The sequence below is a fragment of the Gadus macrocephalus genome, chromosome 21, assembly GCF_031168955.1.
Source record: "Gadus macrocephalus chromosome 21, ASM3116895v1".
In the NCBI taxonomy this organism is placed as follows: Eukaryota; Metazoa; Chordata; class Actinopteri; order Gadiformes; family Gadidae; genus Gadus; species Gadus macrocephalus.
The window spans coordinates 12805512-12820752 of NC_082402.1; the positions used below are offsets into that span (position 1 = coordinate 12805512).

The 15241-nt window shown below is 47.3% G+C and overlaps 1 protein-coding gene across 5 annotated transcripts in view; it reads right to left on the bottom strand.

Annotated features, from left to right (window-relative positions):
* The window catches only part of ryr3 (ryanodine receptor 3), a 109439-nt gene that overhangs the window by 83150 nt on the left and 11048 nt on the right, over positions 1 to 15241 (bottom strand). For 3 of the 5 annotated variants that reach the window (XM_060041698.1, XM_060041697.1, XM_060041696.1), the window contains exons 3-11: positions 11556 to 11660; positions 9969 to 9989; positions 7011 to 7085; positions 6429 to 6507; positions 5901 to 6013; positions 3069 to 3168; positions 2732 to 2825; positions 1838 to 1912; positions 779 to 935 (exon numbers count right to left, since the gene is read on the bottom strand). In XM_060041698.1, coding sequence (XP_059897681.1) covers positions 779 to 935; positions 1838 to 1912; positions 2732 to 2825; positions 3069 to 3168; positions 5901 to 6013; positions 6429 to 6507; positions 7011 to 7085; positions 9969 to 9989; positions 11556 to 11660 — 819 coding nt within the window. The remainder of the gene's footprint in view (positions 1 to 778; positions 936 to 1837; positions 1913 to 2731; positions 2826 to 3068; positions 3169 to 5900; positions 6014 to 6428; positions 6508 to 7010; positions 7086 to 9968; positions 9990 to 11555; positions 11661 to 15241) is intronic. The other 2 variants (XM_060041700.1, XM_060041699.1) reach the window with 1 other exon arrangement.

Here is a 15241-nt window from a genome sequence, read left to right on the forward strand (position 1 = left end):
GGATTCATCCTCCGGGAATCGGGATTGCTCTCAAAACATCCAGCCGAACTACCGACCAATCTGAGGATGTTGTTGCTCTAGACTAGAGGGTTATAATGCAAAAGAGGCGACAGGCAAGGTGCCAAACACTGAGATTGTCCTTAGAATGGCCTGTTGAGCCTCATCTTACAAACACACATAGGCCAACACAAATAACATGTTAAACAACATTATAATCCTCCATGAAACACAGGTCAAATTAATGTAGCTTTCGTAAAATGACCAGCCTATGCATAATCCTGCAGCTATCTATCCATCTATCTATAGCATTCTAGTTATATATCTTCCTATCTATCTTTTTATCAGAGTGAAGCCTTGTTTATGGTCTCAAAGGACACGGTCAGCCGAAGCAGGCACGGCCTATTATATATTACAACTAGCGTTTTGCAAGCAACGGTTTTTGTTTGTTTGGTAGGAGCGCATTGGAAAAAAACACATTGCTGCAGAGGGTTGTGCTGGTTCGGAAAGGCTCGGGAAGCACTGCATTTCAGAACGCATTTCCATAAGGCCTTCGTATCTGTTCAACCATAGCCGCTGGTGGACTGCGGAAGTATGCACTGCTCCTGGGGGCCTGGCACCGTGGCCGCAGCCATAAAAGCAGCCATAAAACATGAACATAATTGTTCACTGTGGGAATTTCATCCAACAGTAAACACAGTGAAGAGGAGAAGCCCTAGAGTCACAGGGTTCCCGCCCCTACACCACGTTGTCGCTGTCGCCATAGAGACATGGGGCTGACCTTGGAGGGCCTGAAGCAGAAGGCGGTGGCCTTGGTGTCACACTTCTCGCGGTCCTGCAGCACCAGCCCGCGGTCCTCGGTCAGGGCCAGGTAGTGGCCCGTGGAGAGGTGCCGCAGGCGGAAGGACTGGTTCCAGCGGATGTGGCTCCCGCTCCAGCTGAGGGGGAACAGAGGGGGGGGGGGGGGGGACGGACAGAGAGCAGTTAAAGAGCCGCAGGACACGTCGTCTACCACTGTACGTGTGACGGGGGGGATCTGCCGACCGGAGGACTCTCCTTCATTACCATATTGATTAATTAATTAACTATGAATTAAAAAAGAATCAACACGGGTAAAATGTATGTAGCCTTCGTAGAAATATCGGCCTTTGCGTAATCCTGCAGTTATCTATCCATCTTTCTCAAAACAGATTTTGAAGAATTTTGTCTGCCGTGGAATGATTGATTGTGCGAGGATGGCGTCGTGATTCCCCTTCTCGGGGGGGGGTTTGAGCTAGGCACCGTGCGCCTGAGAGGAAGCACCCGCAAGGTTTAAAAGTGAAGTGCGAGTGACAGCTCGCTCCACCGAGACCCAGCCGAGGACGTGACAGAAAAATAACGCATGGATCGACGCCAAAAGAATATCTGACAAAGACAAGCAGACCGAGATTGAGACGAGAAAATAAACTAGATAAAGACAGAAAGGCAGATAACGCAAACCTCTGCAGTATCCCATCGGCTAATTGGGTGTGACAACTGGGGATGGAGGAAAGGGTTCTTTATATAAAACACCTCTGTGATCTCGCCCCATGTGGCTGCCACAGAAGAAGCTGGCTTTTGATTGCTTAATAACCAAGAAGCTTGTGTGGGTGCACACGTGTTGGCCTGTCTTTGTGTGCACGGTGTGTGTGGCTGGTGTGAGTGATGGTTATGTGCCCGTGTGGGTGTGTGTGTGTTTGAGCACCAAAGCAGACACGTATGTGGGTACTGAGTGAATGTGTATACGTGTGTCTGACGTACATGCGTGTGTGTACGTGTGTGTGTGTGCGCGTGCGTGCGTGCGTCATGCATAGGGTCTCACCTGATCCTGAGGGGCTCTATCCTCCAGAGCGAGCGGGCCCTGGAAGCTCCCTTCCCCGCCTCATAGTTCACTATCCTGAGGGAAGATCAGAGGAGATAGGAGGATCAATCCTTTGAACAAACGGGTCTTTAATGGTAAAGCATGCACACCTAACTCATATGGCATGTGCTCATTTCAAGGACTTCCTTTCCACGAAATGCACCAAAATGCTATAAGCCACTGAGGACGCCGTTCCCATTAGTACGCCAGGAGGGTTATGAAGTCAAAACTTTAGATTGAGAGCTCCCCTTCTTCCAGGCCGGAGAGAAAGTGACGGTGGTGACGTCATAGTTCATCATGTGATGGATGGAACGACGCGTCGAGGGACCCACAATGCCGTGCGGCTGATTGCCAAGCGGTGGGAAGGCAGCGCGCGCCGATGGCCGACAAACTCTGTAGGAAAGGGCGGCTTTGGGGCGTGTTTGCTCGGAGCGGACCGATTGACAGTTGGAGTGTGAATGATGACGCAGCCGTTCTCATCATGACCATCGACGGAGGGAGCATTTCCCTGAGGCAGGTTATAAATCACTTCCTCCGACGCGAGGCAGCTCGAAGACAGCGTGAAATGAAGTCGCCATATTCACACATTAAAGAAAAAGGTGCCGAAACAAAGCCTGAAACAGCTGTGCCTATAATAACATTAATTACAGCCGAATCTAATGAACCACTGAGTGATTTGTTTCGCCTGCTCCCGCTCACTCAAAGCCTCTGACAGGGGGGGGGACGCCGCGGGCTGGGGTCTTACTCTCACTCTGCCCCGTCTGAAGGAGCAGAAGGGCTTTCTCCCTGCAATCCCACGATAGTAGAGACATTGAGTTGTAATATGGGTGTGTGGGAGAGGGCAGTGGCACCCACCTCTGCTCAGACTCAGTATTATCCGCTCCGGGGATGGTCAGGCTCTCGTCATGACCGTGGCACAGACGCATCACGTGACCCCCGATGAGGAAGCCTGATGTCAATATGAAGAAACAAAGAAACGAAACATAGAAAATATGTCTTATATGCAGAGTACTTCGTACCTTTTATCAAACATCTGCGCTGAGCAATGTTCAGTAAGAGTAATACCTCAATTATGTATTTTGGAAATGGAAAAACCGTGGGCGTTTTTTTGCCTCCATAGACAGCAAACATTTGCGTGATGTAGTATGATGATGATGTGGTTGGCGGTGTTAACGAGGTGGTGTGAACTTGCCTACGGCCACGTTGCTGGCAGAGCAGGTAGGCTGGACGTTCCACAGGGTCTGCATGAAGGAGGCGTCCACCAGGATGTTGCCGTTGCCGATGGAGAGATGCTGCAAGGCATAGGTCAGAAGGTAAGATTGCCTTGGCCAGGAGGTTTGACCAGATAACCCACCTACAAAACGGCTAAACGACTGCTATGTGTGCCATTTCACTGCATTACTAGCAACTCGACTGTATGCTGTGATTGTTGTCAGCCTGCCTTTAGATTAAAGGGTCTGCTAAAGGGCTGAGTGTAGAGGATGTCTCTATCGCCGCAGGCAGAGTCAATTGTGGGTCGAGTTGCAGGCAACGGACAACGTTCTGCTATCGATACATCCCATTGCCACATTGCTCTGATGAGAGAGACGAGAGCTGTGCTGCACAGCGCAGCGCCACCGGCCTACATGAGTCGTCTGTGCGGATTGCCAGCAGGGGTTTATGATGAAGGTGAGAAAAGAGAACGGAAATATAATCACACATTCCAGGTGTGCTTGTGCGTGTGTTGGGGGGTGAGAGGAGTGATCCATCAGCAAACAGGAATGGTTCTTCATCCGTTAGAGCAGGTGGATGTGGATAGCATCCACTTGGGTGTGGGGGGGGGGGGGGGGGGGGGGGGGGGGGCGGAACACACAGAGAGGGTTTTCTCTTGATGGACAGCTCCTGTCTTCTCCAAGACATTGGCCATACACAAAGGCTCTGGGTTTAAATCCTAATTTCCACAGTACTGTTGGCATACTTGAGCAAAATTCTTAATGTCTACGTCCACACTAACGATATGCATCTAAACAAAATTCATTGATAGTCTCTTTGGATAAAAGGGTCTTTCACATATGTGTGTATATGTGTGCCATTATGGGATGGTTTTGCGGAGTAGGATGACCTTTAAAAATAAGTGAAGATGTCCTGGGGATGTAGTGCATTAAACAGATGGTAGCAGTTTACCTGCCACTACACTCTCTCTCAGTGTGTGCGTATTTGATGGACACAGAGTGCAATAACCTTCACAGCTGGGTCCAATCATTTAGAAGAAGTCCCCAATTCCCATTTGTGCTCGCACTTTACTAGTCCAGGATCCACAACAGACCTTTGAGGGTTAGTGTCTCTCCCATGAGCTCCACAGCTCTGATTGGGTCTCAAGCAGTAGCCATCAAAAGACAGTCAAAGTGTCTGCTTGCATAAATCCCTCCCCTTAAAGAAAAATACTAATACGATATGGGTTCTTTTATGAGTATTGTGTCGTTTTCGTTTGCCGTTATGTTCTGGGGAAACGATGATTAGTGCAGGATTAGGGCGCCCTGAGGCTTTCTAAGTAGCACTTCTGCTGCGGATTACGAAGTCTGTTGGCCTACTGAAAAAATCCAGGACGAGGTGTGGAGATTTCCTGCTAGTGTAGAGAAAAGCCTATATGCTTTCTTCTATTTTTAATGGTACGTTCGCCTTCCCTAAAGGGCTGATGCAGAGTCTGGATGCCTAACCTGAGTGTTTGACCCCCTCCTCTACCTCTCACTATCCATCCATGTCTGCCTCTATCTCTCACTATCCATCTATCACTGTCTCCACGTCTCACTATCCATCTAACTGTCTCTACCTCTCACTATCAATTTACAGTAACTATCTCTATTCCTTGTCTCTACCTCTCATTATTCTTACCCTTCTGTCTCTGTCTCTCATTATCTCTCTCTCTCTCTCTCTTCTTCTCATTATCCATCTAGCGCTGTCTCTCTGCCTTTCATTAAGTCTCTCTCTCATTATCCATCTAGCGCCGTTTCTCTGCCTTTCATTAAGTCTCTCTCGCATTGTCCATCTAGCTCTGTCTCTCTGCATTGCTCTCTCGCTCTCTGTCTGTCTCATTCGCTTGCTCATTGATTTTGCTATCCCTCCCTCTCCCTAACTCAATTTCTTTGTCTGTATCAAAATGCACCAAACACAATCCTCCTCGCTAAAAGACCAGCTTTAATAAGGCTTGCAATACATTTAGTTTAATACCGCGGTCAGCTTTAACGATGGGATGATGATGCTAATACTAATACTACTAATAAATTGAATAGGAAGGCTGCGACCGCTCCAACTGTTTATCCGTTTCCATTGGGATTTCAGGGTTGTTTTTTTCCTTCCCCCTACCCCCCAACAAAATGCCCCGTCACTCCGACGCTGGCTGTGGACGGTCCCATGTCTGCGGCAGGCTATAAAAGTTTCAGAGTCTGAGGAGGAGAGAGGGAGGGAGCTGAGGAACACGCACTGCTCCTCCTCCTCCTCCTCCTCCTCGATCGCCTCCTCAATCTCCTCTTCCTCCTTCGTCGTCTCCGCTCTCTGGTGCGCCAGCCAAGCCCACGACGTCCACATAGCCCCCGCGCCTCCGGAGCCATCTTAGACCCCTGCTCGCTCCCTGCCTTTTCGCACGTCCTCAAATAAGGAGCTCAGGGCGGGTGGATCAGAGGGCCCAGAGGGAGACATGATATGTAAACACTGCAAATGAGTGCGTAATACAGTGCAGCCGGCCACAAATGGTGGTGGAGCCGTTGGCGCTGGGGCCTCATTTGTTCCTGCGTGTTCTGATGAAAGAAGATTTTCTTCTGTCTGGCTTTGGTAGATTGGCCATCGTTGAAAAAAAAAAAAATCCCTTCTTTGCAGCACTGGATTGAGGGGGGGTGGGTGTTCTCCGAATTACCCTGAAGTCGCTTTGAATGAAAGCATGGGCTCAAGGATAAATAGCAGTAACAGTAGCTAGGTTCCTCTGCTTGGGCCCTTGCCTCCCCCAGTCTCCCCCTGGCGGTGTGGGGGGGGGGGGCACAGTGAGACTCACCAGGTATCTCTCCGTGGACACGCTGACCAGGATGAGGTCGTCACCGATGCGCACCTTCTCTCCCTCGGACCTCTGCTTGGACGCGGGGTGAATTGTCCACCAACACGCCTCCCCTGTAGATAGGATCACACACCGAACAGACAGACACACACACACACACACACACACACACACACACACACACACAAGTTGAAGCACACGCAAACACCGAACATACACCCTCACCTTTCTGTACGAGTCAACCAGTATTTAACACATGATTATATCTAGTATAATATGCATGTAAACACATACAAAATCCAATTCAATAGATAAATAATTAGGAACAATGTAATGCTACTCATAAATACTTGTATACTCATGTATAATCATGTGTATAAATAATGGACAGGTGCCCGTCTGTCCATTCCGAGTGACCACCACACCTAAATATAGTCATACTCCTTTCTGGGAAGAGGCTCAAGAGGCCGGGAATACCAGGCGATTAATTTGCAGACTGAACCCGGTTAGTTGTCTCGATAATCGTACCTATTGAATCCTCGTGCAGTCCTACGTCGAAGGACAACTTGTCCGTCAGAGACCTCGACGTCTTCAGACACGTCAGGTACTGGGGGGAGGGAGACAACAGCAGATCAGCCTTGTCAACATCATCCCGGCAATACTAAAATGGTACCGACTTGGCACAGGTAGGATATTTGTAGTATTTTTTCCAGGGAGATACAATGGGGTTTTGCAGACCTGACTCAGAAGTTGAATTCCTACTGATATCTAGTAAACTTCATTGACAATTATAGACTATCTTCGTTGCCAAGATAACAGTTTACTTAAAGTCATTGACACATTGTCGCTTCTAACAGGACACCTTGATAAAGATACAGCTAGTTCATCAGGTGTGCTGCCAGCTTTCGCAATTGGTTTCAAGCTAAGCGCTATTATAGCTCTTACCACCTGTTATCGTCTTGGCTGGTTATGACTATGCAACTATGAAACTAAACGTGAATAAACATCCAGTATACATGCATAACATGAGCATGATGATGATGATGATGAGGATGAGGAGGAGGAGGATGCTGCCACCCTGGCGTATCACGGTACGGGGGCTCTGCTCACCATGTTGCTGAAGGAGTGGCGCAGCAGGATGGCGTGGCCGTACAGCAGGGTCCGGTGACCGCCCCCCTGGGCTGCCTGTGGGAGAGCGGGCGTCAGAGACATGCCATTGGGCCCACCACATTGCATGAGGAATGCCGTGGTGGTCCTGGTCCCTGCTGCCCTCATTAGATAGGGGCTCTATGTCTGGGGCTCAGTGTGCCTCTATTTGTGGCCCTGGGGTCGGCTCTCTGCCGGGGGGAACTCAATACCTTAAAGAGTAGCCCGGCTTAAATCGAGCCACCTTCCAATTTCTGATTCTGAGTGGGTCGAGTGGGTTGTTTGCCCCCCGTTTTCACACGGAAAACGACGCTATGGCATCGGCGTGTGTTGTGTCTGTGATGTATGCGTCATCCTGGTGGTGTATCTATCGCAATGAATTGAAGTTTGCAATTCATCTTTCATCCGTCCATTGCAGAAGTGATCCTGCATCTAAATGCAAATGTTTTGTCTGGATTGTATGTGTGGGATCCATTTTTGATACTGTGATCTAGGTTGGATTCAGAATTGACAGAACCAAAGTTGAGTTGTGTGATGTTCTACCAAGACAGCGTCTTGGTAGAACTATCTCATTTGCATTTCTGTGTATTTTTGAACAAAACATGGTTTAACGCACAATTGGGCAAAAGAGAATGAATTGCTCAATTCATCATAGGTTTCTTCTTTTGACCATATCGTTTAAATGCAATTGTGTGACCAACACGGAGAGAAATAGAACGGAAACAAACAAACAAACAAACATGTCAGGACATTCAAGGGCAATTCATTCACAATTCATTCACCACAAGTGTCAGAGTTGAGTAAATGAGGAGTTTAAAACCAGATTGGTTTTAAAGAGTGAAAGCACAAAAAGAGACACTCTACTTACCCTCTTTACCAACTTCTAGAAGCGTAAGACAAAGGGACAATACAAACCAAAACCAGTGAATACTGTAGTAAGGGGCAATAAGGTACATTAGTTGTTTTCAGGCAACTGGTTTCATTAACGTAAAAAGGAAGGAGTACATTACTGCAGTTACACATTGGACGAGCACGCAAGATATCAAGTTGAATTCAATGATTTCAAATCAGGATTGGTCCAAAGGGAATTCACTGTTATTGACAAAAGGCTCACTTAGTTAATGCACAGTACGAAGGAGACTGCAGTTTCCGTGAGAGTATAATGTCAACAGTTGTGTCAGAGACCCTGTCTTATCAAGGATTTATCAAGCATGTTTGTTTATCCTCTGGCTTGTACGGCTGTCAACGTACATTTCCATGTCCCCCCCCCCCCTATCTGAACTGACCTAAAGGGAACTCCCAACTCTTCCCCCTGAACTTGACCCCAACATAATACCCCCCACCCCCCTTCCGCCCCGGCCACTGAGTCAGTCCCAGATGGCATGGTCAGTACAGACGAAAAAGGAAACACAGCTTCGATCAAAAGAAAAATCTGGAAGAGTATCCCGCAACAGCTGGGGAAAGGCAGAGAGGGAGCGATAGAGAGAGCGAGTAGGGGAGGGAGAGAGTGAGAGAGCGAGAGCGAGAGCGAGAGCAGGGGAGGGAGAGTGAGAGAGCGCACGAGAGAGAGAGAGAGAGCGTGCAAGAGAGCGCACGAGAGAGAGAGAGAAGGGAAAGGATTTGTGTTAGTGGATGCAAGCCACTGACACATCAGAGCCACGAACTCTGACCTTTTTATGGAAGCAACCCTCTTCAACTGTAAGGTTTAGCGTACGTTGGGCCCCCTGGCATCAGGCAGGGCCCACAGAGGAGGCAGACGGCCCCCCTGCGTCCCGTGGGCCCCCGAGTACCCTCACACCGACCGCGGGGCATTAAGAGCACGTATTATTCATCGTCTGTAATCCCCCTTCTAATTTGCTATGGTCATTTGGGTGCATGGGTAGTCCAACCAACTATTAATATTGTAGCCTCTCTATAAATAATTCAACTGAGCTGACACCGTGTGGGCGATGAGTAAATCAAAAGCTACCGAGGTGGTAGCGCTGTACCCAACGGCCCTGGGGTGGTGGTTCAACGCGTGTTAATGTGAGCAGAGCAGAAGAGCCCAACAGGAACAGAAGCTGTCCCTACATGCCAGTTCGGGTAGAGGCCAGGTAGTCACCCTTGATGTTCCCTTAAGCATTTATAACATTACGATGAGAGTCGTAGACTCGTAGCATAGTATATTCTAGTATATAGAATACGCTGAATCTTGGATTTAGTTCATAATGCCTCCGAGGTAATGCACAGCGTGGCTTGAAGCCAGGTTTATTTTCCAATTGCTTAAGTATGGATTCCCATCAGTGCCTCGACTCGGGTCGTTGTGAATGAATAACAGGTTATTGTAAATAATGGCACCGTACTACTGCGTGGTACACTTAATTAAAAATACGCTGGTCATAACGCACAATACGCCAGATATACCCGGGAGAGAGGAACAATAACGAAGGACAAAAAAGAGGGCATTTGCAAAGGGACACAACTAATTGCACAGTGAATGTTATTGAATTATTGCAAGCCAAAGTTTGCATAATTTGTATTGATAATGCAAAAAATGTATAAATAAATTAAAAGACACACAGAAGCTTGGGCACAAGAGGAAGCAAGCACCTTTCACCTGAGCCAGGTTTGCTCTCTCACTACACAAGTAGTTTGGATCTAGGTCCAATAGCGTCGGCCTATTTTGAGATTGCTTAACATGTCGCCTTTCAATTTCTCCCCAACTCTCAGGTCGATCAGTTAAAATACAACGGTACCCTTAGACAACAAAAAAAATTGTAAAACAAACAAAAATACATTGTATCCTATGTTGACAATCCCAAAATAGGTTGACACCTGAAGAGTGAAAGTGACAAAAAAGGTTGCAACCTTTCGTGTCACAGGGTCAGTAGAGCAGGCAAGCACACATGAGAGCACCACAACACAATGAACTGATGGACCTACCCAATGCTCATGGCCAGGGCTCTAGTGACACAAACATACATGGAAACAGCGTTAGCTACTCGGGACAAATGTTCATTAGTCTCTAGTCTGTTGCGACTGCTGAGAGCAGGGGCAAAGGGGCTTGAGACGAATGACAGATGGCAGTGGTGCAGGTTGAATCATTAAAGGACCAGTGTTGCACTAGGAATCACACTGTGAAGCAGCTTTAGCCTCACCCCTCGGCCCAGCTTGCGGGGCGAATACAAAGAACCATTTGCGTGTGTTTCTTTAGAGAACTTTACTCCCCTGGTACTACTCTCCAAGCGCCTTCCGTTGTTTAATCATTTGCAATTCAAAGAAGCCAATATCCTCAAGGCTATTACACAAGGCAGATATATATTATGTAGCCACACTTTGTGAGCCTAGTTTATCTTTTGGTTCGTATTCAAGCCATCTCCTGTTGTTACACCTTGCCTAGGGTTAGGGGTAATCTGCAGGGAGAGGATACATTCAATGAAAGGAATTTCAATTAAAGTCTCTGTAACGTATGATGGTACAGTTGTAGCCAGTGTTTCATCCTGCTCACAATCCACGTATATTATTATAATAATTTAATGTCACATTATAATATATTATAATATAATACATTGGAGCAATTGGAGCAATTCAATAATGAGGTAACTCAGTCACAGCAATTTAAGGATCAATTTATAAGAGAAGTAGAGAATTTGTTTTTACAGAGACTCCATCTGTACCAACATATACAACATTGCACCAATGGTCATCGCTGTGCCTGGGATGCCAGCGGTCTGTCACCATGGTTATCCCAATCCCGTCCCATAATAAACAGAAAATCAGCATGGCTGATTTATGCAATTCAACAGGACCACAGATGACCATTGGAAGAATTAAATAGAGCAAAGTCCTCGGATAAAGTTAGCCAGACATTCTTCAAGGTAACACGCCAGTGATGAGGATGGTGGGCGTGGTACTGGGGGGGGGGGGGGGGGAGGTGGTAAAGAGCAGGCGCCAAGGTGCATGAGGAACAACGTTCCTCATCTCCAGCGCCTCCGCTGGAACTCCCTGGCTGGACATCCATCACTTACCCGTTACCCTGGGAGACGGACCACCGCGGTGGATCCCTCTGCTCTGACACACAGCCCCCCCCCCCCCCCCTTGGTACCTGAGCTGTCTTATTGGTTTAATCAACAGGATTGGTTAGAGGACGCTGGTTTGGGTTGTGGTACGATGGTGTTGAAGCAGCCGAAGGAAAGTTCGAAGTCGCTGCTTTTTCCTCCGACAAGGTTATTATAGAGTTTGTCTTTCAGCTGTTTGCTTTAGCCTCAGTTCATTTAAATGTGAGCTGCCATGATGCTGCAGTTCCACCATCACAATTTTGCCTTTTCAAGCTATTTAAATAATTTGGCATTATAATTGTTATATTTCTTAATAAAGTATAACTTCTCAAAGTACAGCATCATAAAACTATTCCTGTAAACATGTCAAGAGAGTAATCCATAACAGCATCTTGGTGTGAGATCATAATGTGTGTTTGTGTGTGTGTGTCTGTGTGTCTGTGTCTGTGTGTGTGCGTGTGCGTGGACTCACCCCTTCACTGTCCTTCCCGGTGTTGGCGAGCATCTCCTGCAGGGCGCGCACCGACAGCGACTGCTCCAGGACAAAGTTGCAGACACAGAGGTCTGGAGGAACATACTGCAGGGTGCAAGGCAAGACGGATAGGGGGGAGGGGGAGGAAGGAGGGAAGGAAGGAAGGAAGAAAGTGCGCGGAGGGGTCAAAGAAGGAGAAAAATAAACAGTAAACAGTCTGAGTGGGCCAAGACAGGTAGCTTGGAGCGGCGACACAACCCTGTATTGGGGGTCAGAAAACAAGCACAGACAACACAACAGATCCCCGGACAACAGGTCCCTGTTGTCATCTGCCGTGCGGTCGCCCTTGAGAGGACTTTGGCTCAATGTTTCCATCAGTAACAAGATCAACACACAAATGCTAAGTATAAGTGTACCCACCTCTACCACAAGTTACACTTTACATCGCAGCCCTGCAGCCCCTCCAGAGCCACGGAGTCACTCAGTCAATCGGTGCCTCAAACCCAACGACTCATGTTATTACAACGGCACTACATTCTGTATAGTAAGCAGGATGAGTTGAATGAGAGCCAATTCAATTTCGTCGAGGAACGAACATTATGGCCGGGATCTAATATATGTGCCCCCGCTAATGGAGAGGAAATGAGGGTCATTCATAATCCTGAGGATGTATGGCCTTCGTTCCATGCTAGTGTTTTCCTTATCCCCGCCTTAGGGCTGAGCCAGTGTCGGTATCCTTTAACAGGTGAGAGTCCCGGGGGCCTAAATAAAGGGGACATATTTTTATTCATATCCCTCTTCCTATCGTTTCACAGTGTTTGTGGCAGATAGGTTGAAGTGCGCAATTGCTTTTCCTATGCAATTACTTTATGTATAAAATAAAAGTACAAAGCATGACTAAAGGATTACTTTAATGAACGCAATAATTGAAATGAAGATAAAGACACCATGCCAGAAATAGAGTCAAATATTGAATAAATATTGGATTCCTTTGGCTAATTGACAAAAATAGCTGGGAGAGTCGACGACTTTGGGATCTGCCCATCAATGTTAAAATATGACTTTATTGATAGGAGTGTAAGATGGCACTGTTGATAAACATTTGTTGTCAGCTGCTATCCTTCCCTATAAATAAACCACAAACCAAATAAATTATGGCTTATCTCAAAACGTCCCCAGCCATATCTAGCCATCGAGGGTTCAAATCAAGTTCAATCAGAACGATTGCGTCTTCGATCTGTATATAGGTTCTGCTGTGCATTCCCACTAAAGTGTGCCACAGTCATGCCTTTCCCTGCAGCCATCACCTTCGCTCACAATCATTTGACCTGAAAAGCCCTCCATCCCCCAGCTCATCAGCCCCTCTCTTCCCCCTCTCGCAATCACCAAAGTGACTGCTGAACCGGTTACACACAGCGCATACGGCAGCCTGCAGGAAAGCCTTGCCCTGACTCCAGGTGAGCCCCTTAGAACGGAGCTCCCTCAGAACCTTTGCCCTCAGGAGCTTTGCTGGGCCCCGGCATGGCCTGCCGTTCCACCTTTGCCTCCCTCGCATAGTGGATGCAGACTTACCCCCCGCCAAGCAGGGAGTGCATTAACGTGTGGGGCTGGCGTGCTTGATGCCCTGGCTGACAGCCTACTGACCCCCGGGGGAGAGGGGGGGAACCTGGCCGGTGGGAACCGCATAGGTGATAACGAAGTCTATGACCTCGTCACACACACACACACACACACACACACACACACACACACACACACACACACACACACACACACACACACACACACACACACACACACACACACACACACACACCCTTTGTGTGAATAGTTCCTGTATATATGGATGTGTATGCGCCTGGGTGGAGCTGTGTTTATGTCATGTGTAGGTTGTGGCGCCTGAAGTGGATATTGATTTGTAGGAAGTGCACATATGGCTTTGTGTGTATGCCTTTGATGCTGCATAATAATCTGTTTGCCTCCTTTATGTAACCGCTAACATTTATTTTTGGATGTGGTTGTGATTAATATTAGTTTGGTCCACTTCAGCTAGCTACGGCAATAACAATGCAGACGTAGAATCAGTGGTAGGTTTGGCTGGTCAGAGTAAAGAATAAGTTTTTTAACTAGATTTAAAAAAGCCACATTACCACAGCCACAAATGTGTATTTTTGCCATTTATCTAGTTTAACTGGGCCAAAGCTACAGTAGGTGGTGGAGTGGCCTCCTGAATAACGAGACAGAGTCTGGTTCTCTTGTCCAGGCACAGCTGGACCAGACAGAACCAATGCCTTGGCTTGTGACCTTTCCTGTTAGAGTTACTCCTGCCATGAATTATTCATGTAACATTTTCCAATTATCATATATCTCTCTGGTTGAGTTCAGTGTGCAGTCTCACCACTGGGGCCACTGGGAGTATGAGAGTAAGTTTGTACATAGCAGTGACCTTTAAAGAAGAAGAGAACCCTATAGGGAGGTGGTAAAAAATGTAAATAGATTGTGCATTTTAAAGATTTTTATATATTCCTCCCAGACCTATTTTTTATTTTTGCAGGCAAAAAAGATAAACAATTTTAAATATATGAATACAATCCCCTCCACACACACACACACACACACACACACACACACACACACACACACACACACACACACACACACACACACACACACACACACACACACACACACACTAGTCGTTTTACAGTGGCCGCCCAGCCAAAAGGTGTCTGGAGACAGAGATGCCCTAAGCTCAGCAGTCTAATCCGTAGGCCTGCCTGTGCAAGATGCCATCCCAACTGTGACTTAGTGACTTGATGATGATGTAGATCCACGCATGGCTGGCAGACAGTACAATTGGAAGACTCTGGACAAATAGGTTGCGTAGCACTCCCGCACACTCTGGACGGTCCCTGACAGCCTGGCTTTGGGACAGCACCAATACCCACTGTCTCCTATGCTAGCAGGGGGTGTTTTTTTTGTGGATGGGGGGTGGAGAAAGGTAAGGCGCCAAGTGAGACACTAGCACAGTGCATGGTCTCTAACACATACACACACAAATAAACGGTTAATATAGAGCCTAATTAGCCTAACCTGTGTGTCTCTTGAGGCAGGAAGGACACCAGAGTCGAGAGTGACTGCCAACACCTTCACACGTTTTCAGATGACAACCCCCGACCCTCCAAAGCCTCCACATTAGTGTGTGTCGTTTAAGCATAAAAGGATTTAGTTCACCCCAAGCGCTGTTTGTTTGACTGACTGACGTTTAGCAAGCTAACACACCCAGCACTTCCAGAAGTGAGGTCTGAGGGCAGAGCCTTCTGCTGCTATGGCTAACTAACTGCAGATATTGCAGACACCAGCCATAGAGATTGGGACACACATAACAATGAATGCATCAACATGCTAAATTACTTCAGTGTTACATTAATGTTTAATCTATAGATGCATCTCCTTTGGTGATGACTAGGCATGCAATCGGGCCAAATTGGCAGTCGCCAATAGAGATTCTCACAGCAAACAGCAGAATCGATAATAGCGCAATGGAAGACCATTTCAGTATAACAAAATTAAGTTGAAACGTGTCCAAAAGTTAGTAGCTCGTTAAATGAACACGCAGCTGACCACTGTTCCTCAAAGACTGCAACTGCATTGGTTAGAGTCATCACAAAATTCCAGGCTGATTC